General features: G+C 39.1%; 1 protein-coding gene across 1 annotated transcript in view; it reads left to right on the forward strand.

The window, feature by feature from the left end:
* Positions 1-7613, forward strand: part of Tmtc2 (transmembrane and tetratricopeptide repeat containing 2) — a 382576-nt gene extending 374963 nt beyond the window's left edge. The window contains exon 12 of the mRNA XM_005358105.3: positions 5021-7613. Within this exon, the coding sequence (XP_005358162.1) occupies positions 5021-5200 (180 nt within the window). The 3' untranslated portion in view covers positions 5201-7613. The remainder of the gene's footprint in view (positions 1-5020) is intronic.
* Positions 7614-25816: the final 18203 nt, after the last annotated feature.

Below are 25816 nucleotides of genomic sequence, written 5' to 3' on the forward strand. Positions count from 1 at the left end.
AGATAGGAGTAGTCTCGGGGTCTAAGGGAACGTATAATGCCTAGCCTTTTCCTCCCTCTGGACCCTCCAAGGTTCCTCCAAACTTATCTATCTTAGTCCTGTTTCCAAGAGAATCCAGAATTTCCAACTCTGCACCCACTTCAGTCACTAGTACTCTTCCATCAGAAGTTTCTATACGACATTATGAAATATACTAATGATAGAAAAAAATTACCTCATGCTCCCAAATACTCTGAGTTTTTGCAGGTCTCAAAGATTTGGGGCTATAATCAGACCTCCATAATCTTAGTGTCTTTACTCTCTCTGATCCCAGTAGATGTCAATCATTTTCATTTCCTCCTCCAACGTTAGAGAATCAAGCCAAGGACCACAGTAAAATAACAAGGCACAGCTCTCTAGAGACTTGGGAAAGACGTCATACGCTGCCTCCACATGGCTGCCAGTCATCCCATTTGATGTAAAGCATCTGCCCACTTCAAGGAAGCAAGCGAGGCCTGGTTCTCTGTTCTAGCCTGTGAAGAAGGAGGTGGCCTCATTTGCTGTATTAAGCCAGGAGCCCTGTGTTACAGGGTCGTAAGCTGCTGCCTGCCATGGTTAACATGCTGAAAATTTCAACGGCTGTGTTCAATAAAGACCATGTGTGTGAGGGGAAGACGTTGGCACTTGTGGTTGTGTGCCCCAACCCATGAGCTGCAGCTGGCACAGAGCAAAGCCCCCAGAACGTAATAAGATGGACTGCCACCCGAAAGTCTTGCATTCGCTCCCACAGCCCAAGAGTCTTGCAGGCTGTTTAGACACCCGTCACACGCTGTTTCCTTTCTGTCTCTTTGCATTTAATCATTTACAGCTCTGTTAATAAAATTTCATTGTGAATGGTTACTGTCTCAAATAATTACACAACTAAAAGGAGAATTCTACTTTACAAGGGGATAGATCCATGATCTAACATACTTTGTTCTAAATGATATACCCCCTCTAAGCAATTTCTTTGTAAGCGCTGTAAAATGATAGCATCTTTGATCTGGAAGTGACCTTGATGACGGTGCTCCTCGCCTGTTAATGGGAATAAAAGAACCTTAGGAGCTAGTTAAAACTCGCATTCTGACTCGGTAGGTAGGGCCAACAATTCTGATTTTCTGTCCAGCATTGAAGTGCTGCCAAGACTACTCTCTGAACTCAGTTTTATGGCTAGAAGACCGGAAGTTCCTCAGGACAGTGGGCATGCATTAAGCCACAATAGCCGCCACTCTGGAGGGAGACACATGACAGCCTTGGGAAAACAAGCCAATTGTCATCGGAGATAAAGCACTGTTATGTATGTTATTTATATGATTTTAGCAAAGCATAAAATTATGTTCAAATCACTGTTGACACTTTGGAAGCTGTTACGTAGGGTGCCGATATCCATTACTTCAATCACATTTTAGCATTTACCCAGATAAATCATACGATGACTCATGCAGTATTTTATACAGGTTTTTTGATTTCTCAAGTCATTTTCTTGTTAAAATAGGTATTTACATCCATTACAAAATGTTGTGATTATAACTAAATATGCAACCTCTTAAACTATGGATGCTCTTAAATGTGCACACGTAGTAGGAGGAAACTATATTAATTAAAATGATGTTTGGCCAATTACAATAACAAACGTATTGTTAGCTAGCTCTTATATCTTTGGTTAACCCATTTTTATTATTTTGAATTTTACCGCGAGGGTCATGGCCTACCCTACCCGCAAGGTTTCAGCTGATGGCTCGCGTCTTTTTTCTATGGCGGCTCCGTGGACTCTCACTGACTCTGCCTACTCTCTCTATATATATTTCTTTTAGGCTGGCTATATTTTGTTAAGCCATTGGCCAAAAGCAGCTTCTTTATTAACCAATGGTATACAGAGAGAAATCCCATATCATACACATGCCTAGTTTATAGATATTTTTACTCTTTAAGGAAAACAATGAACATATTAAATGACTTTCCTTGATCTAACATCGCATATTAACTTCCTAACATAGATTTATGATTATTTTTATTTACTGAGTAACATGCTATGGTTTTGAGATAACAAATTAAATTTGTTGCAAAAGCATCATTGTAATTAGCATTTAAGAATCATTCATCAAACAAATTTAACTTCCTTATTGTGTTTCCTTAGAATAATACTAAATACTAATATTTATTCATCAACTGATGGCAGGAAGGTAATTCTTAAGGAGAGAAGAAATCATGGACTGTAGTTTGGAAACAATAATACAGTATATGTGTGTAGCTTGGGTGGCGTGCATCCCCAGTGATTTTCATTTCTGTCTCTTAGAGGAACAACCTCAAAAAGACTAGGAAGTTAATATAGGCACAGGCAGTCAGGAACCCTTGGTGAGTGTTGTTCAGGGGCACTTAGGAGGAGATTTTGGTTTGCAGTATTGAAATGATAAGGCAAAGTGGGGAAAGAAGGAACAAAGGGCATTATTATCTTTCATATAATCTCTTTAGGAACTAGATAAAGCAAATACTTCTGTCATCACACATGGACAAGAATTGAGGTCCAAAGACCACACCCAGTTTGTCTAGATTTGCATTTCTGTGTGGCAGAGCTGGCATAGGAACTAGGCTATCTGACTGCATAGCCTCTGCGTGTTTTGTGTACTCTTCCTGTATTGCAATTTGAGGCATACACACTACAGGTAAAGACACATTGGTAACACTGTGATTGAGGAAGTAAGGACTATCTTCAGCCCAGTTCCTGGGATTCTTCTCCTTCTGGTTAGCAAGGAATGGCCCCCAACAGCGATTCCCCTGCCCTATTTTAGCATCTCTAGTATTTGGTACTGTGAATACATGCATACTAAAGTTTAGTGGCTGTTTATTGATAGTCATGCCAAGTAGTGTGAGGAGATACAGTTCAGAAATGTGTTCAGGCCTCGAGGAGCTTGAGATTATAACGTGGCTGTGATAGCAGCATTCCTTTAGAAGATGCAGTAGATGGAGTTATTTTGGTTTCCAGTGTAGAGATTTGCACCGCCATGTAATTTAGAGCTGCGTGTGCTTGAATTGGCTTTAAAATTAGAAACTGACCATCTGTATTTTTCTTCATAAGCATGAAGTCATCCTCGCCAAAAGGTTGGTGAAAGTCAAGCATAGCTTATATTTGTGATATTATTTTTGGAAAGGAGAAAAGAAAGTAGGGAAGCTTGAAAATGCTAGCAGTTGAGAGTTTTGGAGAATTTGATGTGTATACAGAGACAGTCTCTAGCCAATGAAGTCAAATTCTGAAAATTACCAACAGCGTTTAATGGACTAGGGAAAGCGAGCATGACATTTTCAGAGTATGTCTGTGTGACTGTATCTTGCCATGTGCATCCGTTTACTATTTTCATGTATGTCTAGCAACATTCAAAAAACTGGGCACGGGGCATTAGGCTGCTTCACCAAGGTCAGAATGGTTAAGCAAGAACTCAAACCCAGGTCTCCTCAATGTGAAATATGATCATGTTTTTTCCCCCCTTTGTTTGTGCTGAGCTATTCCACTCTCCCCAGCATTGATTTGGTTCAGAAATATTTGTTTTTACAGTAAACAGTAAGGTCAGATGAATTCAACTGAAAAATGCATGCATTGTAAAAATACTAAATCATAAAATGATTGGAAATTATCTTTGGCTTTTGCACAGAGTGAAGGACAATTAATGGTTGACAGTATCTTCAAAATGAAAGCACAGTCGTAGCATATTAACCTTGTTTATCTGATATTTGAATTATGCATTTATGTAGCTGCCAAAAAGTTTGCTTTTAATTAGAAAGAACCTCCTAAGGATTGGATGCAAACAGGGCAACAGCCCCTATCTTTGTAGATAGCAAGCAAAATATTTTCCCATTATGATATACTTTAATAAACTAATATCTGAGAATTTGGAGACAAAATTTCTTGCAGTAAACTGTGACTACCATAATTTTTATTTTAAAAAATTTCTTCCCAAATTTTATATGATAGTTTTATATTTCACTTGCCATGGTATAAGCATTACTTAAGAAGTTTTTTGTTTTGTTTTGTTCTGTTTTAAGTACTTTTCAACAAGTAATATAAAATGACTTGTTTTTAAAAGTTACATTTTCCTATACCATCTTTTAAATCTTGTTTTTGTGTTGTCTACTTTGATATATTTATATAAACATTCACCATTAGAAAAATCTAATAATTTACAATTTTGAAATGTAAGGGCCTTGTCTCAGGAAATATTTTAGTCTAGGTTTGGGAAAGAGGTTCAATTTGAATTTAAATGTTTTTTTCAGGGCTTCCACTCTGGAAATATTAATAAATCTCATAGCTTAATGTTTATATGCAGAAAGCCAAGAAGAGACAAGACAGCGTGGACATAGATATTCCCTTTTCCCTCTAGTTCTTATGTCTCATCTTTGAGGTATATTTTTGTTGATTTGCTTTGCTTCTGCTTTGCGGTAATGGGACTTGAACCTAGAGTTTCAAGCACCCTGTCACTAAGCTGTATTTGAGGATTTTTTTCAGAAGATCAATTCTATCTGAAATTGTATTTATGTAAATTTGTTTTTAAACAGAGCCTTATGTAGTTCGTGCTACCCTATAACTCTCACAATGTAGCCAAGGATGCCCTTCAGCTCCTGATAGATAGACCTAGAGGGATGTACCACCATGACATCTGAAGATAGACCTAGAGGGAGGTACCACCATGACCTGATAAAGCTGAAAGTCTTTTTGTTTTTTTCCAAAAATAAGTCTGACTGATTGTACTCTTTTTAATGTTACCTATGCTTTGACATTAAAGAAGGAAAAAAAGATACATTTCCTTACTGTCCTACTTAAAGTGCAAAGGACATGGCAGCTTTTTTGAAGATGGGTGTTCTTCCTGTCTCTGTGTAAATTGGTACATTGCTTCCATCGGATGCCTCTAGGCATGGGAACCGTCTGCATGAGAGGATGAGGACTTTTGTCTTCCCTGAAGGAGATCTTGAAATGGCCTCTTTATCACGCACCTCCTCTCTCTTGTTACAGTACCCCGCTGCTCTCATGAACCTGGGAGCCATACTCCACCTCAATGGCCGGCTCCAGAAAGCTGAGGCCAACTACTTGAGGGCTCTGCAACTCAAGCCAGATGATGTCATCACTCAGTCCAACCTCCGCAAGCTGTGGAACATCATGGAAAAGCAAGGCTTGAAGACCTCCAAGACCTGACACACGAGGACTCATCGCCTACGCTTGTCAAAGCCGGCTTCATTAACAGACAGAACTTCCCAGCAGTGCTGCAATAAACGTTCACCGTGGACTTTAAGTCCGGGACCGAGGTCGTCTTGGTTACTGCCGCTGCTGGGTGAATCCACTTTGCTATGGGCACCGCCCCTTAACACCAAAAAGGGAAACATTGAACCCTCCTGGAGGGTGGCATTGTTACCCGTAGGTAGACTGTAAACCAGAGCACTTAACAGGATCTTTGGCATTTGTCGAAGGGAGGGGGGGAATCTTCATTGCAGACATTGTTCGCTTTTGAAAGAGAACTTTGAACTATATTGTTCCTTCAGCACTGTGAGAGGAAGGTCGGAGAGCCCATCCCGCCACCGTGGACTCTTAAGGTTAAGTGTGAAAGGGGAATGATTAACGCATAGTGTGACTCCCAGTGGGCCACCAGTTGACCTTACGCTGCTGGCTTCCTTCTCTGGGACAGCCTGCTTATTGATTTCTGAAGCTTATGAAACATTGATTTTAATACTGTGTCAGTATCTGTCTGAATCCGCGGCTGTTTCTTGATGCATACACCTAAACATTTTATGGTTTGAATATCCTAGGCTTCCCAGGCTTGAACACCATTTGTTTGCCATGTCTCAAAAGGAACGGGAAGAGATGTGCTAACCACGCATACAGGTGGTACGGGACCTAGGGAGGCCTTGGGTGTGTGTCCCAAGTCATTTTCGTTTTTATATCGTCAGTATTTCCTCCATAACTTTTCATCAGATCTCATTGTGTTCATTCTTTTGAAATTACCTTTTACAATGTCTATATACACATACTCACTGAGGCTGAAACAAAGGGATGCTATGAGTGTTCCAGTCCCGGTCCCCGATGGTGACTATAGAAGGCTAAGTCCTTGGTGCTTCCTAGACAATGGTTGTTATAAGGAGTCAATGAAGAGTGAGTACATAAGGATTATTGTCAATGATGTTGTGTTTTTGAAAGAGCTGGTGTAAAATGCCCATCGATTCCGAACATAAGCCCAAACAGCGATGCAGATAAATCCTGGACGATTATCGTATTTTGCTCTTCCTGAAAGATGTCAAAAATAAATTATTTTAAGATGCCATGAAGTAAGCAACAGCCTGCATATATCTATGACTTCTGCCAAATGCTTTTCTTATTTTCCAATAGAAAACTGAGTATTTTATTTCCTTACCTAATAATAGGTATTTCAGTGATCATTTTATAACAAGACTATGAAATGAAACAGAAAAAAAATTTTCTTTAACATTTAAAATTTGCTACAGAAAATTAAATTCCTGGAATACCAGTTCATTAGCAACTTCTTTGTAGAGAAATTAACTATTATATATCCTACATATTTATTTATTTATTATCCAACCCTATCAAAGTAACAAAAAAAAAGAAAACAGATTTGTTAAGCCAGTCATTTGCAGCTAAAAATTAGTTTTTTTTTCACCTTCCCTTTCTTACTTCATGTATATATACACATATGATCAGATTCTACTAAAGGGAAGCTGGACATGCAAAAATACTATATTTCCCCCTATATTATAGCTTGTGTCATGTATCTGAATACAGTGGGTAAAGAATCTGAAGTAGCAGTCCTATGACATTAGGCTCTTTGTGAGAAGGATAAATGTTTTGAGAATGTTTGATGAGATTAATGAGAAGGCCCTCCTACCATGTGTATATTATTTTGTAAACATTTCACGCAAGGGCCAGAAATTAAATTATAACTAAATCACTGTGGTGTCAGAATAATATTTAACATTAACAACAGCAAACCTTTTGGTCAACCAAAATAGTGGGTTGAAGTATATATCTCATCTTCTAATGCATTGGCAATTAGGACAAAAGGAAGAAAAAGGAATTTAATATAAGGCTATAAAGATGAATTCAATGTCTAACGTTTTATATTTATTTAAATAGTTGTTGTTCTGCTATTCTAGTTTCCCATTTTATGTCTTTATCGTTACTATTTCTTTTTCTCCAACACTTGGTTCCTTTAGGTTCACCGAATGCACAGTAGCCAGATTCCATATGACTCAGTTTCCCAATGTTGGTAACAGTTGGGACTGTGTCATAAAATGCATGGATCTTTAATACCTACACATCCCTGACACTTTTCACTCCAGGGCTGGACTTAGTAGCTGACCAACTCGGGGAGGGGAGGGCTGGGTTGTTAGAACATGATCGAAACGTCTCTGCTCAGGGATTTATGGTGGATCATTGCAGACAGTGCTAAAAGTGTAGAGCACACGACAAGTTTACTAAATTAAAATTTTATTTTTTGAAAAACTGTTATTTGTATAAATTATCAAGATTTGTAGGCTTTCCTTTTGTAGAAATGATTGTTTTATGTGCCAGAGAATTTCAATTTTGTTTTGAACAATAAAGCCTTGTTAACAAATACGTTGTGTATTGCTTCTTTAGGACTCTTCCATAGCAACAGCACTTAAGCCCTGACAGTCCTTGTGTTTTGTTTTGTGTGAGATAAGGTCTCACAGCACAGGCTTCTCAAGGTTGATCTTAAACTTGCAGCAATTCTGTTCCCGCAACATCCCAAGTGTGGCTTGCACCACCATGCTTATCTTTTGAGGATTTATCTATATTATATTTTGTGTGTTTGTGTGGGGCATTATGTGCGTGTGAGTGCAGGGGCCCTCCGTCTACAGCTGTCAGATCAGCTAGAGCTGTACTGAGAGGCACCATGAACAAGTTCTGGGACCCAATCTCAGGTCCTCTGAAAGAGCAGTAGTGTCTAGTTATTCTTCTGCTTCTTTGATAAGACATTCTAAGGCAACATAACAAACAGAGTGTTTGACTTCTGGTTCCATGGGGATAAATGTCACAGTGGTCAAGTGAATGACAACAGGAAGTAGGCATAATGGCAAGAAGGAGAACCTTAATTGTTCCCCTCTTAAAACACAAACAAGAAGCAGAGAAGGAGGGCACCAGAAATGGCAAGAAGCTTGAAAACTTGAAAGCCTTTCCCAAGTGATGTCCTTCCTCATTAAGGCTGCATACCCTAACCCTTTCGAAACATCACCGTCAACTAGCTGAGCACCCAATGGACGTAAGAGGCACTGTAGTTTTATGGGTCAAGAAACAGCATGAGAGGTGTCAATCATCTCTCCTCAATTAGCTTGCCCAGTGTCACTACCCTCAATGACAAGACTGTCCCCAAGTTGTTCTGCGTTCCTGTCTATAGTTTTCAGCACTGGGACACTGTATCGAAACTGGACTCATATTTTTTTTTTTAACACTCAGTTTTCTTCTAACTAGTTCATCACCTTTCCCAATGCCTCTCTCACTGAAAATGATCATGACAATTACTAGATGCAATGAAAGGAAAATATCTTGGGAACAGGTTGTGACAATTCAGTGCTCAGCAACTGGCACCATTTACGTTCTACCTCCGGAGTAGAAGGCTCCCAAGTTAAGTGGTTTATCCCAAACTAGTTAGTAGCTGCACCCAAATAACTATAAAAAACACTCCGTTACTAAGAGTTCTATCATTAGTAAATGACATACCAGCACAATTGATGTAAATCTACGTATCAGTTTAGCTGTGCTGCAAAACTACTGAAGGCACAGACCACGTCTTTCTGTCTGGCATTATTTGATATTTTTCAGTGCTCACCTTGTAAAGAGCTCTGATATAGGCAGTACATGATTCTCCATTTGTATTTCACCAGAGTGATGACAGTTTTCACATAATATATGTTTCCCAGTGAAAAGAAAGGAAATACATTAAGTCTTGAATATTCTTCCTAATGCAAGGGGAGAAACGGTTTCTGTGGGTAGCTAATGTGTTAGAATCATGGCAGCTCATTTGTATGCACCTTTAGAATATGGGTTTCCACTTAAATGCTATAGTAGTATAAAAGTATGGTAGTATTGAATTTGCATCCTACCATTTAAAAAAAATTAATGAAGGAAAATTTCTAGCAAAAGAAGTTATGCATGCATGGAATATGATACTTTAAGGAGACAGGGAGAGAGCTGAATTGCAATGCAGCTTTGCTAACTTGTGCTTATTTTTGCAAAGCAGAAGAGAAGCCTGTGGGCTGGGACTTTATCTTGCTTTGTCATTTTGGGTGGTCTTCCTGCAGAATGCAGACTGCTTTTGAGCCAGTTTTCCTTCTGTCCGCCCCTCAATCCCATGCTGGCCTTGGGTTCTTGTTGCTAGAGGCTTGAGCTGTATCCCACCCCACCCCCACCCTACCCCCAGAGCTCCAGTGGGATATAAGTTCCATGTGAACTTCCTGAAATTCCTCTAAAGCTTTCTTCTCGGCTTCTGAGACCTTCTCCCACTTCCTACAGCTGATTTTCTGGTGTTACGTGTTGTTTAATTTTCTTCTAGAAAATGAAACATTTTTATGTGGCAGGAAAATCTTAAGTGAAACACACACACACACACACACACACCAGATAATGTGATACGTTTGTTAGCACTGATTCTAATCTAAGAAGGTAAAAGAAAATACTTAAAATTCAGCCTGGCAGAATTTTCTCAGGATTGCTGAGATTATGGAAAGAGGATACGCATTGGCCATACTTAACATTTCCGACATGGAGTAGCGAGACAGCCTTGGAGAGGTTTGCTTGCCCTATAATCCCTCACATTTTCATTACTGCTGATGGGCAAACTGCACATCAGCAGTAAACTGCTACTGAACCTGTTGACGTCGACGTTGGCCCTGGCTAGCCACACTGACTAGAGACACATTTGTCTCCTGCCTCTGTTGCATCTGACAGGCCTCTCACTTACTCAAGACCAAGCTGTCGGCTCCCGTTACGTGGAGAGAGTGGCATTCTGTGTTTCGAGTAATAGCTCAAGACTTTTGTAATAATTGCTGTGGTGTCCCATTTCCATCCTAGAACCCTCAAAGTAACTCCTCTGAGATTTTTCTCTTGGCAATTTTGAGCAGCTAGAGCTTGTAATAAAAGTTTTTAAAACATGCACTGGGAAAGATACCAATTTTACTCCAAAAATTGAAGATTCAAAATGGCATAAAAGAATTAAAATATCATTTATCAACTGGACATACCTCTCAGGTAGTGTAACTAATATAAAGCCAGAAAATCGGAATTGATCCAGAGAGAGAGAGAGATGGATACATGTTAGAGGGAAGAGGGTGTACAAAGTGTCTACTTTTAATTTCAGCCAGGCCCCTTTCTATTTTGTAGTCTCATTTCACAATTAAAGGCAACACTCACTCTAATCACAATTAAGGTTTTAGTTCTTTAAAATCCGTATTATAAAATAAATAAAACCAATTGAAAATCATGGTTGATTTCATGTACATTATCCCTTTGTTTTCTTTCAAATGCATTGTGATAATCTGTATGTGGACATTTTATGTTCCTTTACAATAGATTATATTCTACTTTGCCTATTTTATACTAATGATAATTCAGGAAAGGTCACTAAAATACAGTGTCAAAGAACTGTGGACTGGGGGAAAGGCAGAATTGATGAAGCCCTAGTAAACCAAGCACGTGTCCCTGCTTTTCATCCCCAGAACCCTATGTGCTTTTAACAATGACAACCGAAACAGGCTGTGGAGGTTGTCCTCTGGCCTTCATTTCCATGTGCATACATTTGAACATGCACACAGGTGAACACACGCATGCATGCCCACACATACACACGTACACACCAGGCACTAGAGAGGTTTTACCTCTACCAATGCTCAGAACAAAGGGGTGATCCTGTGCTCAGACTGACCGCTCCTCAGACTGCAGTGAGTTCCGTTCTCCTGCCTTCTATTCCTCTCTCCACCCAGCCACATCACTCCTTTCTCTACTTCCCTAGTGCTGGGATTAAAGGCATGAGATCCCAATGGCTGCAATCACCTTTATGTGAGCTGTGTTTCTCTTTTAGACTGGATCAATTTCGTATAGCATCTCTTTAACAGAGATCCATCTGTCCCCCGAATCCTGAGATTAAAGATGTGAGCCAACACTGCCTGGCTTCTAGTGGCTTAGCTCTGCACTTTGATCTTCAGGAAAGCTTTATTTTTTAAAACACAAAATATCACTCCAGTTAGATTTATTTATTTGGGGCTACTTTGTTTTAACTCCTTTTTAGTGAATTAATTATTATTTGGGATTTTTTTTTTTTTTACAAATTTTTGCTCTTTATTAGCTCCAAAAAGATGCTCTGAGAATTCAGTCATATCTTCCAAGCAGGAGGCTTGGGCATGTACAAATGTAGACATCATTGTTAAGAGCTGCTAGTTGACTTGATTAGATGACACATTCATAGTGGTCCAGGCAGCAGGTAGAGCCCTGAGGTGCTAGCCACAATCATGCAGAACCCAAGCCTACCACCGAGGGTAGAAGATCTTGAACTAGAGCAGGTGTTCTCAACCTCCCTGGGGTTGTGATGCTTTAGCACAGTTCCTCATATTGTGGTGATCCCCAATCATAAAATTATTTCATTGCTACTTCATAACTGTAATCTTGCTACTGTTATGAATTATAAATATCTGTGTTTTCTGATGATCTTAGGTGGCCCCTGTGGAAGGGTCATGTGACCCCCTAAGGGATCACAACCCCACCTGTTGAGTATCACTGAATTAGAGAGAGACACAAAATTTTAGCTGAAGTCAGTTCTGGTCTTGCCAGAGCCATAAAATATTTATATTAGGATAAATTTATGAATTATATGTAACCAATACAGCTGGTCTAGGTGTAATGGAACACATAGTTATGGGTAGATCAACCATTAATTAGACTCCATTTCTGTGTTGTGATGGCAACAGTTGTCTGTTTCTTCTGACTGGCTGGTGATCTAAGGCTCACTGGCTGCTGTCAATAAATTCAGTGTGTGACATTTTGGTAGCACAACCAAACAGCATGATGGATGAATTTTTTTAAAAAAAAAAATCACCTTTTGGACTTTATTTATAAAAGCAAGTAGCAGACCAGATTTATCCATAAGCCATGGTTTACTGACCATGTTAAAATGAATGTATGTTCCACAGAATGGGTGGAATCCCTGCCACCTGTCTGGTTCTACTTTGAAACAGACGTGGAAAGTGGGACCCTAATCACCTTTTGTCACATCTTTCTGGGAAAGCACCCTTGTATGCATGCAGATGGATGTCGAGATACAGTGTGTCTGTAAAATGAATTTTTGAAACGTTGTGTTTGAAAACCAGGCATGTTGTGATTCTGAGAGTATGTCAGATGAGTGGTATGGGATTCCCCTCTGTATGCTATGAATATGTTTTATTACTATTGGTTAATAAAGAAGCTGCTTTGGCCTATAGCAGAAAAAAAATATAGCTAGGGAGAGAGAGAGAGAGAGAGAGAGAGAGAGAGAGAGAGAGAGAGAGAGAGAGAGAGAAGGCACAGTCAAGGAAATGCCATGTAGCTGTAGAAGGATAAAGATGCCTGAACCTTACTTACTCATGACAATACACAGATTAATAAAAATGGGTTAATTTAATATATAAGAGCTAGGTAGGGAATACACCTAAAATGTTGGACAAGCAGTGTTGTAATTTTTAAAAAAAAACACCTTTTGCTATATTTTAGGCGATTCTTTGCGGAATCAAAGATTTGGGGATCATGCATACTAGTTAGAGCTCCCTGGGAGCCAGATAAAAATACTCAAATACTAGCAGTTTGTCATTTTTATATTGCAGGGTGATAATGGAAAATACATTTGCTACAAGTCTTCATGATCACTACCTAGATTCCATTCTTCCCACTGACTGGCTCTCCTCTCTCTCTCTCTCTCTCTCTCTCTCTCTCTCTCTCTCTCTCTCTCTCTGCTGTGCATACAACACTCATCATGAGTCTAGGAAGTCTGCAGCTGAACCCAGTCACAAATGTAAGTGTCTTCACCTTTGACTCACCACCAGGGGAAACTGATGAAAAGAGAGATGTAATTTGAAATCTGTTGGTTAGCAGATACTTAGCGTAAAAACAAAGGTTTCAGTCAAAGTCAAAAGGAGATGAGGGCAGACACTGTGGATAACGCTAGGGACGCTTTTGTGGTACTGTGATTCAGTGATCTTAGCTGTGCTGTCTTCCTCTCCCCCCACCCCACAACCTTCCTCATCCTTTTTTTCTTTTCCTATATTAAAGAAAAAGAGGGGGAGAGATAGGACAAACGAAGATTTGTAAGTCTTCTTCAGTATAAAAATACTTTCCAAACTGCTTTTTGAGTATCTTGGTTTTAAATTCATTTTGTCTTGGGAATATTAGCCAAACGATCAAACAACACAGATTCTTTAGAACAGGAAGGAACACACAGAGACACCGATGAAACTGAAACCACGGGATATTGCAATATTACCTTCCTTCCCTTTTGAGCTTTGGCTCGTGGGTGGGAATGTGTCCCACCCACCACAACTTCATTCTGTGTGCTTCCAGGGATTTGGAGCTCTGGGGTCTCCATGGTTGTAAATCTAAGGGAGGGGATTGTTAGTTTCCCCCTCTCCCTCACAGGGAGATTCTTGTTTTACATTTTTTTTTGTTCAGATTGTTTTACTCTTTTGAAAGTCTTCATCTCTTTTCTATTTAGCTGCAAAGCAATATAACTAAGTATAGAGAGCCATGGTTATCTTAAAATTCTAGGTGAGGGTGCAGAAGATCACAATGGCTGCCTGGTTTGACCAAACCCATATCCTGGGAGAGTCAGCAGTTCTGACTCTGACATTAATGGCTTCAGTACAAAGCCAGGGCTGGTGTGAGGGGCGTGGACATGATCAGTATGCTCCATGGGCATGCTCCGTTAATTACTTCCTCCCCTTTTGAAGTAAGGATATGACTGAAACGTATTTCCATCTAAAAGAGTTTGATCCTGAACCGGAAACCAATTCTAACTATATGTCTCAGTGATGAAAAATAAACAAGATGAATCTTATTTCAGTGTTTCATTTTTAAAGGTGGGTGCACAAAAATAGTTTTCCACTAACTAACTACTTTGATATTGGTATTTTTAATGACCATATGAGAAATATGAAACCAGTTGGTTCAACTTAAAATGTTGCCCTCATTGAGGCTTTCCTTCACAGTTATGAGTTAGCTGAACTTGACATGATTTTTTTAGTCAACACATATTCAACACAGTTATGCAGCTATTCATTGTTTGTGACTTCCATACATCTGTACTATGTACCTCTAAGGACCAAACTCTGTGCTTCTCTCAAGGGTTTCCTTTCCTTTGTTTTTTTTTTTTTCCTAGTCTAGAGGCTATTTTCAGATATTCCGAAGAATCACTTACACTGGCCTTATTGTGTGTGTTTTTTTCATTTTTTTGTGTGTGTATGTACTTCGTGTATGTTGTTTGTATGTATGCACTGTTACATATGAGTATGTATGTGCACACGTCAGGAGGTGAGTAGTTAATACATGGATATCTTCCTTTATAACAACCATCCTATTATTTGAGACTGTTACTAACCTGGAGCTCACTGATTAGCTAGGCTTCTTGGCCAAGGAGCTCCCAGGATCCTCCTGTCTATGTTTTCTCCAGTGCCTGGGTTCCAGACATATGTCACAACGTCCAGCTCAATGATCCCTATGATCAGAGCTCAGGCATTCGTGCTACACTAGCAAGCACACTGCTAAGTGATCTCTCTAGCCCCTGTATAGGACTATGAGTGTATGGCTGGTTTGAAATATTTTTGGTGGCAGTAATTTTACTCACATATAAATGCCATACAATTGAATATTGAATCACCTTGTCCTTCTAGTTCTCTCTAGTTGCCCATGTCATACAGAATTTGCCGTTGGTTCTCTGTTTCCATGAGCATTATTTCTCTAACAAACAGGGATTTCTTCCATTGCTTACTGTAATCTCTATATTGCCTTATCAAAGGACTCTCAGTACAGATTTGCTCCATGGAAAGTGGATTTTCCAGAAGTTTTCTTAAAGCCTGGAAGCCTTTGGGCTAGATTTATCCTTCACGCATATTTTGGAAAACATGAGCAGGTATTTAGGAATCGAAGTATGACTTTTCTTGAAATTCAGAGACAAGTGTGGGAAATCATCACTGCATGCAGCAGTGAGAAACTGGCTAGCCACTATTCCAGCAAACCATCTGTCTTCCTAGGGTTTCTATTGCTGCAACCAAACACCATGACCAAACAGCAAGTTGGGGAGGAGATGGTTTATTAGGCTTACACTTCAGCATTGCTGTTCATCACTGAAGGAAGTCAGGACAGGAACTCAAACAGAGCAGGATCCCAGTGGCAGGAACTGATGCAGAATTCATGGTGGGGGAGCTGTTTACTGGTTTGCTGCTCCTAGGTTGTGCAGCCTGCTTTCTTATAAAACTCAGAATCACCAGCCCAGGGATGGCACCGCTCACCATGGGCTGGGCCCTCCCTCACTGATAACTAAATGAGAAAATGCCTTACAACTGTATCTCATGGAGGCATTAACTCAACTGAGGCTCCTTCCTCTCTAATGGCTTTAGCTTGTCTCAGGTTGACACACAAAACCAGCCAGAACACCATCCACCCCTTCTTCTGCTTGGCCTTCAGAGACATCTGTTGATATGCCTTCTGCTGTTATTAAAGATGGTGTTGCTCCTAAGAGCAACTCTGAGATCTTCTAAAAAGGCATATTGTTTCTCAGCAATATGTTCACATGTAGATAGGTGTACTGAAAATGTTCAAGAGAAAAATAGTTCCTAGAATTTTTAAATATTGTAATGTCTAAACATTCTGTTATACGTTGTATTGAAACATTTATTTTTTAGTAGAGTCTTTAAATGAATCAGAAAATAAGACACAATATTTTCAAACCTTTTTTTCTCCCATGTCACTTTAATATACTGTCAGATTCAGATAATGCGTGGCTCATCAAACTTAACTATTCATTGCATTTGGCTAATGGACTTTTGTAATTCATCATGCTGGAAAAAAAGACCCCTGTTATATCCTTTATTCCTTTAGACAAGAGTGGATTTTTTATATCCCCGATCTTGAAACCTATGCTATTTTGCTAGATGCCTTTAAATACTTACTAGGGCAGAATTTATTTCTGATTGAGAGAGAACAAGTTTCAAAGCTACAGAAAGTAAGTGGTGGCAATAGCAACAGTAAGAAACAAAAATAGAAAGGAAACATTTTAAATAAAACCCATTGTCTATCCACATAGCATCTTTAACTTGGGACATTAAGTGAACACCAATAAAATAGTTCATATGTAAAACTTAAATTTGGCCTGCTGGCTAGGATTTTTTAATTAATAGTAAATGTATAATATATATATATATATATATATATATATATATATATAATGTGTAACATGATTGAAGTCAGTTTTCTTAAGTACTTTCTGTGCAGAAAACTTTGGCAAACCCTATTTTAAGGCCCATTTCTTATCTGAAGTGTCTCTTTGCCCTTTCTCTCTCCCTCAAATTATCTCCAGTAGAGTAAACTTGATTAATGAGCTGTTTCATTTCTTAGAATAAAGCTCACATTTTCTTTTTCCCAGCAACACTCGCAAATTACTTGATTAATATCAAAAGGCTCTGGTTCACACGTGACCTTTGGATAAACAAGTTGTGATACTTTTGGCAACATGCTAAGGGGTATTCCTGTAAGTGGGCTATAAACGGAAATTGCCTTTGTAATTAAATGTGGAAGGGGGAGCCTTCTTGTTCCCCCTTTCTCTCTCGTAAGAAGAGACTGGAGAGTGAGACTGAGCCAAAACCAGCTATAGAATATCCTTTCCGATGTCAGGGGTCCGCGTGTATTTCCTCACTACCCAAAGTACAGGAAGAAAACTGTGAAATTTATGAAACGAGAGTAGAGTTTAATTCATAATTTTAAAGTTCTTTTTTTTTCCCCGTTTGCCTTTATAAAATGTAGCGACAAGAATTAATGTATGCCATGTTGATTGGAAAATATTTACCTTCTGGAAAGATGTTCCTAATAACTCACTGTCTGAGAAACAGTATGGATTTCCACTAATCTTCAAAAGGGTTATAACCTCGACTAAAAAAATATTCTAGGCTAAAGCGGATGAAGAAGAATGGACTAACATATTCTGCCCAGGTCAGCTACCAAGTAACTTTTCACGTAGAAAATAAAAACTGTATCCCATTTCCAGCCTTTTTATTTGTCTCTCTAATATTGGTTTCTCTCTCATAGATAATTGTTAGCATATAGACTGTGTGACGTAATTCACCCGATCTTGTCATAGATCCTAGTAATGGGTCTCCATAACTTTAAGCTGGAGATCCATCAACTATATGCTCTGAGGTCAAATCAGGACCCCCATCTATGATCTCAAATTGGTTAAAACACTTCGAATGGTTGAAAAATACAATGGAAAATGTTACGATATGTGGACATTATGTGAAATTTCAATATCATAAAGTTTTATAAGAACACAGTGAGACATGGTCTTGCTATCACGGCATGACTTGGGGGGGGGCGGTTATAGCTAGCAGAGACTGACTTCAGAGCCAGCAAAGCTTACAATATTTATTGTCTGCTGGTTACAGAAGAAGTGTGATGACCCCTGGTCTAAGCCAACTGTGGTGCTTCTGGCTACTGCTTTTCCAGGCTCTGCTCCAGCTGGCACTGGCCACGTGACACTAAAACACAAGCTGTGGCCCACCAGGAGGAATTCGAGAAAGGCTGGCATCTCAGCTGCCCCTCCAGCCTTGAATATGAAAGTAAAATCCGGATGAAAGTGCGGTGTGAGAACAGCCATCTTGCAACCATGGGGTGAGTGATGTAAAAGTAATAACAAGCACCCAAGGGTCCCTGGAAGACTTGGTCAGCAGATGAATCAAGGCCAACAACTGCTTACTGCCAGATGCCGTGCATACGGGAAATATTAACCTCTGCGTCTCTGCCATTCTTCCCTGGGCATCCAGTGGCTTGTGGGACAATGCGTTCCTTACTACCCTGTCCTCCTCTTCCCTTTAGGGACAGAATGTATTTGCTCATCATTTTCTAAGAACTTGGGCAAGGAGGGTGTTTCAATATACGCATGTTGGTATTCTTTTCCACAGGAACAGGCACATTTCAATTTGTTTATTAATGTCCTCAGAAGTGTTACCTTCATATTTGGATAAGTGTTTATGAGAACGGTCTTTTTCTTTGTTCTCTTTAATAATATTAAGTTCAAAGGAGGAGAGCTTTGTTGCATTTAGCAGGGCATCCTCACTAACTTCATCCCATATTCCTTAACCCGAGTCAGCAGCCCCATCTCTGTTAGTCCATACCCATTGCACCAAAACATCTATCTTATATCATATAGTGTGTTAGTCCATACCCATCACACAATAATATTTATCTAGTATGATACAGTGTGTTAGTCCATACCTATCACACCATACTATCAATCTAGTATGGTATAGTGTGTTGGTTCTTACCTACCATACCATAGCATTCTACCTAGTGTAATATAGTGTATTAGTCCATACCTATCACACCATAACATCAATCTAGTATGATATAGTGAGTTAGTACATACCCATCACGCCATAACATCTATCTAGTATGATATAATTTGATCACATGGCAGCTTGATATGTTTTTTGAAGAAACCCACTCACTGATTCTGCATCAGTTACGTTTCCACCATTAGTGAGCAATGGTCCCCTTTCCCCAACATCCTTGCCAGTATCTCTTGTTACTTGTTTTCTCGTGATAGCCAATCTGACTAAGGTAATATGGAATCCCAAAGGAGTTTTTACTTACATTTCTTTGATGGCTAAGGATGTTAAGCAAGTCTCATTTACAGCAGGCACTCCAGCATGTGGCACAGTGCCACATACATCATAGGGGACAATAGACTAACTGAAAGGACAGTAGTCAATGCATTTGTCAGACAGAACATATTGTAGAATACAATAAATCTATTATTCAACTTACCAAATGTTCAGGCTGGGGATGTAGCTCAGTAGAGTACTTATCCAGCATGCATGAAGCTCTGGTCTTAATCACCAGTATCACATACATGGGGTATAGTTGTGCTTGCCTGTACCTGGCATATGGAAGGTGAAGGCAAAGGATCAGAAGTTCAAGTTCATTCTTGGCTATACATTGATTCTGAGAGTACTTTAGGGTATATGATATCTGTCACCTACAAAACAAACAAAACAAAAGGGAGAGAAAGAACTTTTTTTGGTTCCTGGTTCTGGTGATTTCAGTCCACAGTCAGCTAGGGTCATTTGCTCTGAGCCTGAAGAAATAGTGAATTTCATGTCTGCAACAAGCAGGGGAGAAAAAACCTACATCAAGATGGACAGGAAGGAGAGAATGGGAGGCAAGAGGGGATGTGGAGGAGCAAGAGGAGAGCAGAGTAAGAGCAGGAACTGGATCTAGGACAAGAACTAGCCAATAATGACATACTCCCAATGATCTACTTCCCCCAGCTGGACCTCATGTCCAGACTCTTTCATCACCTCCCAGGCATGTTGTGAAAATATGAGCCCATCAGTGATCAATCTACTGATGAAGTCAGGACCTTCATGAGTCAGTCACACCTTAACAGTTGGATTCAAGAGCCAAGGAACATACTTGTCTTTTGGAGCCGTGCTGAATAGCCAAACCTTAACATACATCCATGTCAAACTGCTTCTAAAAGCAAGATACTTATTTTACTGTTGTTAGCACATCCATTATCCTCTGACCTTCAACATTTCATAAAGTTTAGTATGACATTTTGTTAGTGTTTGCTTTTGTGTGGATACCATGTGATGAAGGAGAGTAAGGGATAAGCCTTCACATAGTAAAGGAGGATGGTATGGTTTTGAATGGTTCTCTACTGACCAGGAATTTAAGATGTTCATGGTAGGTCCCGGAGGAGCAAAGCAGTGGATGTTGGATACAGCTGAGGTTTCTAATAGAGTGCTTTTGTCAAACCCTAAGAATACCAGACAACCCATTCCTAGAGAGTTAATCTTACCAGCCAAACACATAGAAACAAAGGAAGAGAAATAGAAAACCAGAGTCACAGGTTCTGCATCATTCAGGGATCCAACCACACAGTGGTGTAGGGAGTAAAAATATCAGAGTAAACCAAGCTATTTAGTCTTGTATCAGGACTCAAAGTGATCCTTGGTTTCACCTAAAACCACAACCTGTGTCCACCTCTCTGGATTTTTAGCAGACTGTGTGGTATTTTAAAAAGTATCGTATCCTAGAGGATCTCTCTTAGTAACATCAGAAGCTTTACGTAAAATGTCTCACCAATATGACCATCCACTCAAACGTGAGCTGAACAAGGAGGACACCAGAATGACAAACCTAACAGGGAAAAGCCCACAAGGTCTCAGCTCTACACAAAGAACTACAGACAACTGAGTAAATCTGGGAGCAGAAGAGGTGGTCCTCCCCAGGGAAGAGCACATCAATTGATTGTCCAGTGCCAAATGGTCAGCCCTAAAATCATACATATAAATAGCATTATGTAGACACAACAGGTTATACGTAGGAAAATATGTGTATGCACAAATAGCTATATGCCTGGGTTAACAACTGATGAACAAAGAGAATATGAATTTGAAGGAGAGCAGGGAGGGACATATGAGACAGCTTGAAGAGAAAAAAAAAGGAAAGGGGAAATGCAATTAAACTGCAATCTCACATTTTAAAAAAAATGTTAAAAGGTTTGGGAGTGATTCTTGAATTTATTTGCTAGCATGCTAAGCAAGAGCAAGCCTGGATTTAAGTGGTACCCACCTCTTGCTTTTACAATAAATAAGGGAACACTGGCATAAACAAATAGGGTGAAATATAAATAGATAGATAAGTGCCATCAGCTGATATTCCAAACACCATGCATTTTTATAACCTCAAGTTATTTCAGATTGATTGTGCTGTCTTCATTTCTATACGTGGCTCTCCATTGGGTCTTTCTTTTCTGTCTTAGGAAAAACCAAGAAGATTTTAAAAAGGTTTATATAAGACAAAGAATTGAAGATTTTAAAAAGGTTTATATAAGACAAAGAATTAAGTTATACAATGGAAAATAAAAGACAGTAATTTTGAAAACAAAAACATGGAAACAATGGAACATTGAGGCTGACTGGGTTTATTTAACACTTTAAGATTCAATGAAGAAGCCGGGCGGTGGTGGCGCACACCTTTAATCCCAGCACTCGGGAGGCAGAGGCAGGAGGATCTTTGTGAGTTCGAGGCCAGCCTGGTCTACAAGACCTAGTTCCAGGACAGACACCAAAAACTATAGAGAAACCCTGTCTCAAAAATAAAATAAAAAAAAAAATAAATAAATAAAAAATAAAAAAAAAGATTCAATGAAGAGCCCCCAATAAAGCAGGAACCCATCTTGTAACATGGCCATGTGCCTTAAGAGCCAAAGGGAGACCGAAGGGTTTCCCAGTGTCTAGATTTCTCTGGGTATTCTCTTCTAGTCCTGACTTGTTTTAATTTACACGATTATGTTTTCTTCTCATCAATTTCATAGCAAACAAAATAATGGATTTCATGCTGACATTTCCAAACACATGTATCATTGCACCATGCTCATGCTCCCCTTACAGCTGTCTTTATACAATCTTGTCATGCTCTTTAAACAAATTAGGTGGCCTTGGTCTCAGGTTGCTTTGTCATGCTGTTGCTGAACATTGAGAGCTAAAGCCAAGGATCAGCAGCCTTGGGGCTCCTTCTGCCGCTCTACCAGGGAAATTTTATTAAGCTTTTTTTCTCTTCAGTTTCCTTACCTGTTTGATGAAGACAGGGTAGATATCAAACAATATGATGCATATATACCCTGAGCATGCTTACAAAATTACCCATAGTTCTGTGAAAGTATTCTGTCAGGGCTGCTGTCCCAGAACAAGACACTGAAACAAGTGATCCTAAGATTCATAGAATTGATACCCACTGTTTCTTTAAATGCATTCATTTTGTGGCATTGAAATAACCACTAAGCTTTTGTCGATGTTTGCTAGAATTTATCTGTGGATTGTATAGCTGAATGTATTATCCGTATAATACATTTCCTGGAGACCCAAGGAAAATATACAAAGCACCATTGAAGCTGGAAATGTGTGTACACCATTAGAAAAGAATGTGCCGCAGGTGAAAACCTTTGCCTTAGTTTCATATCAGTTTGAGACAACCAAAAATGTTCTTTCTTCCTCCCATTTCACAACAGAATAGGAATTCATCTAAGAGGCATGCAAAAAAGTTATTTTATTTACAAGAATGTATCAGAAAAATACTGTTTTTTTTCCCAAATTAGAATTAATTATTCAAATTTCTAGGAGGCCAACCGCACTTTTCATTGCAGAAATACTGAAGTATGGGGAGGATCCTGTGGAGATCACTGGATCAGAACAGGTGGATCTTGCCGTGGTGATCCTGCCTGCTTCCTGCCTACTACCTGAAGGGTAGAAGAAATGGGTTAGTATAAGGACAGCAAATGACATTCACTGAAGCCCTGCCAAGTCATCAAAACTGTAGCAGAAACATACACTTCCTGACTTAGTCATTCAATACCCAAAAAGATGGGTCAGGTCTTCCAATGTGGTAGGGAAAGAATGGGAATTCCAACAATTGCCAGGACCAGTTAAAGTCCCATGATTCAGTGGTAGGTATGAGCAATACATCAATAAAAACAATAGCTTGAATGGCTGTTGAACATACATCACCACCATCATCACTGCCGCTCCCTCACCCCCTGTCTGCCAGGATTAGAGAACTTTTCTCTTTGGAAGCTAGCTGAAAACCTATTTCAGCAGAACTTGACTTCTTTTTTTTTTTTTTTTGTCACATAGCTGCCATCCTCATGACAGGGACACAGACATTTAGCTGACCATGCACAGGGAGAGAAGTGCATCTGCACTTTCATGACTGCATCTCCCCAGGGTGCCCAGGTGGGAGGCAGGGCGCAGGGATGGCTGTGAATGGTACCTTCCCTGAAAAGAGGGGATGAATTATTTACTACTATATAAGGATGTCTTGTATCCAAACATAATCCTTCATGTAGAGCTCCCACACATAAGGGCGTATACGTGTTATGTGTGTGTGTGTACATATGTGTGTGTTTACACTGTACTATTCATCATCCTGACAATAATTTGTGATTGTAAAGAAAGTATTACATCAGGCCATAAAAGATTAGCAAGTCACAGACAGAGAGGCAAACCCACAGTTCCTAACAACCTTGCATTACAATACCAGCAATGCCTAGAAGATGGCTGTCTCCTTTGTCTCTTTTCATATAAATTGCCATTTTCACAGGGGGATTGTACAGCTTATTTCCTATTTGAATTTAAGATCCTTTACTTCCTAAGAAAAAGCTTCTGTACACAAGACATAATGGCATAATAATGAGATTCCCTGACTAAATTGACCATCTCTGCATACCCTCAAACATTCTCCCCCCTCCCACTTGCTTCCTGCTGTATCCATAGCAAAGTTCAGCAGGAACAGTGGGGGGTTGTAAAGGCATAGAAATTAGAAATTCAAAAACGTTGCACGGCATATAAGCATATAAGCCTTTTGCAGAGTAAAATCTTGGTTTAGAAACGCTACCTTTTTGGAAGAGCCCCCAGGGTAAAGAGAATTGACCTTGTTACTTAGAGACAGATCTGGAACTTTGGGCAATCTCTCCCCTTTTGAGTTTCCTGTCTTTCAAAATGTGTGCTCCTGTATAAAACAGTCAATGACCACTGATTATCCGTTGACTAGGAAGCACTGATGGCGTGCTAGGTAGACAGGAGATTGTGTGAATGTTTGTCAGATGTTGCTTCTCTGTTTCTAGCTGCTTCGATCCCACCACTCATATCTTGAAAGGAGTGAAAGGAATTCATTGTAGATAGAACTCACACAGCTGTCCTGTGTGAGAAATTATTTCTGTCCCTTGTATACTGACTGACAGTAGGTGAGATTCAGTTCTCTGCAAATATAGGACAATCTCTTTGGAGGAATTTTGATAAATCTTGTAGCAAAATATGGGACTGGAGTACAATAAGATATTTATTTTATTTCTTTATTTATAAACATCAAACACAAAACTACTAAAAGACTAACTCCGTTTATCCCCAATATTTAAAGTTGTAAATGGAGAGAAAAGAAAGCAATTATGTCCACAATTCTGAACTAATACTGAAATTGAAACATTACTTGATCTCAAGTTACTTCTTTGAAATCAACCTGGGAAATGACATAATCGTATTTAATTCCTCTGAGAAGAATTACACAGTTCCAACCATCTGCTAAATTAAGAAGCCATGATTAGAACAAGCATTTACAACAGACCAGATACAAACGGGGATAATAACTTTATGTATAAAATGGAATCCTGGGAGGCTGCTGGCAACTTGGAAATGAAGACAGAAATTTGGAGAACAGATCTGTTGGCGTTCTTGGACAGCAGACATGACTAAGGTCAATAGCGCTGTAGGACCCTCCCTTCATTTTCTTGTTTCTTTTTAGGAGAACCTGCCACCAAATTTCACTAAACTTCCAGCAATCCTAACTCCACTTTTCTACCTCTCATCAGACCTCTAGTATTTTTTAGCCTATTCTTTTTCCTCAAAGTCTTGTACATGTCTATTATTATTATTATTATTATTATTATTATTATTATTATTATTATTATTATATTGTTTTACTTCTTTGTGTATAAGCATAAAAATCTTTTCCTATCCTCTGATATGAACAAACCCACAAATTTTAAGATTGTCATTCTAAGTACAGGCAGCCTTATGAGATGCACTTTCTTTAGTTCCATAATAAGAACTAGATTCAGAACCTCTACAGTTTTCTGGTAAAATAATAATCACACTAAGAGGCAATAAGGGTGGCCTTAGCCATTCTGAATATTTTCTATGTGCGTCTTTAAACATAGAACACATTTCCACAGCACAGCCTTATTTGTCTAAATATTAGCAGAGACTCCTCATCTTAAAAATTGAAATTTGTATTTCTACTACAGCTCTAGACTGACAGAAAACAAAATGCCTCGGAAGTTATTTCTTTCCAAATGTCAGGCAATCTCATATGGTACTAGCATTAAGCATCTGAAAAACAATCAATTGACATTTTAGCTTTTCAAAGGCATGGTTCTAATTATGCTGTTGTTACACTGACGGGGTATGAAAGTCTGGTAGCAGTGTGACCCCCTCTCTTTTTCCTTATGTATACACACACCACTGTGAAATTACTACTTCGGAGTCTTGGCAATACCATCACTCTAGAAATGCCTATAACATATTTTACAGTTTATGAAATAATGAGGGTTATCAATTGCCTCAACGTGCTAATTATTATAATTGTATTTAGAGACGTAGGAAAACCCTAGTGAGATTTAGCAGCATACAGACTAACAACAAGAAATAAAATCCATAGGACTGTACAATGTTTAGGTAACCTTGGCGTGTGAACATGTCCCTTCCTTTTGTATCATATACTGTGCCTAGTGGATTCAAAGACAACTTTTCACAACACTTCCTTTTGAAAAATACTGGTTTTGTTTTTGTTTTTGTTTTTTTTGGTTTTTGGTTTAAGTAATATTTGGTACCCAAAGACTCTCAAGAAAACACCTGCCTGAAATTTATCCATCAAGTTGTAGAAATACTTTTATTTTTAGGCAAAGTCTTGTTCTGTTGTCCAGGCTGGCCCTTAATTCTC

This window comes from Microtus ochrogaster, chromosome 24 (assembly GCF_000317375.1).
Source record: "Microtus ochrogaster isolate Prairie Vole_2 chromosome 24, MicOch1.0, whole genome shotgun sequence".
In the NCBI taxonomy this organism is placed as follows: Eukaryota; Metazoa; Chordata; class Mammalia; order Rodentia; family Cricetidae; genus Microtus; species Microtus ochrogaster.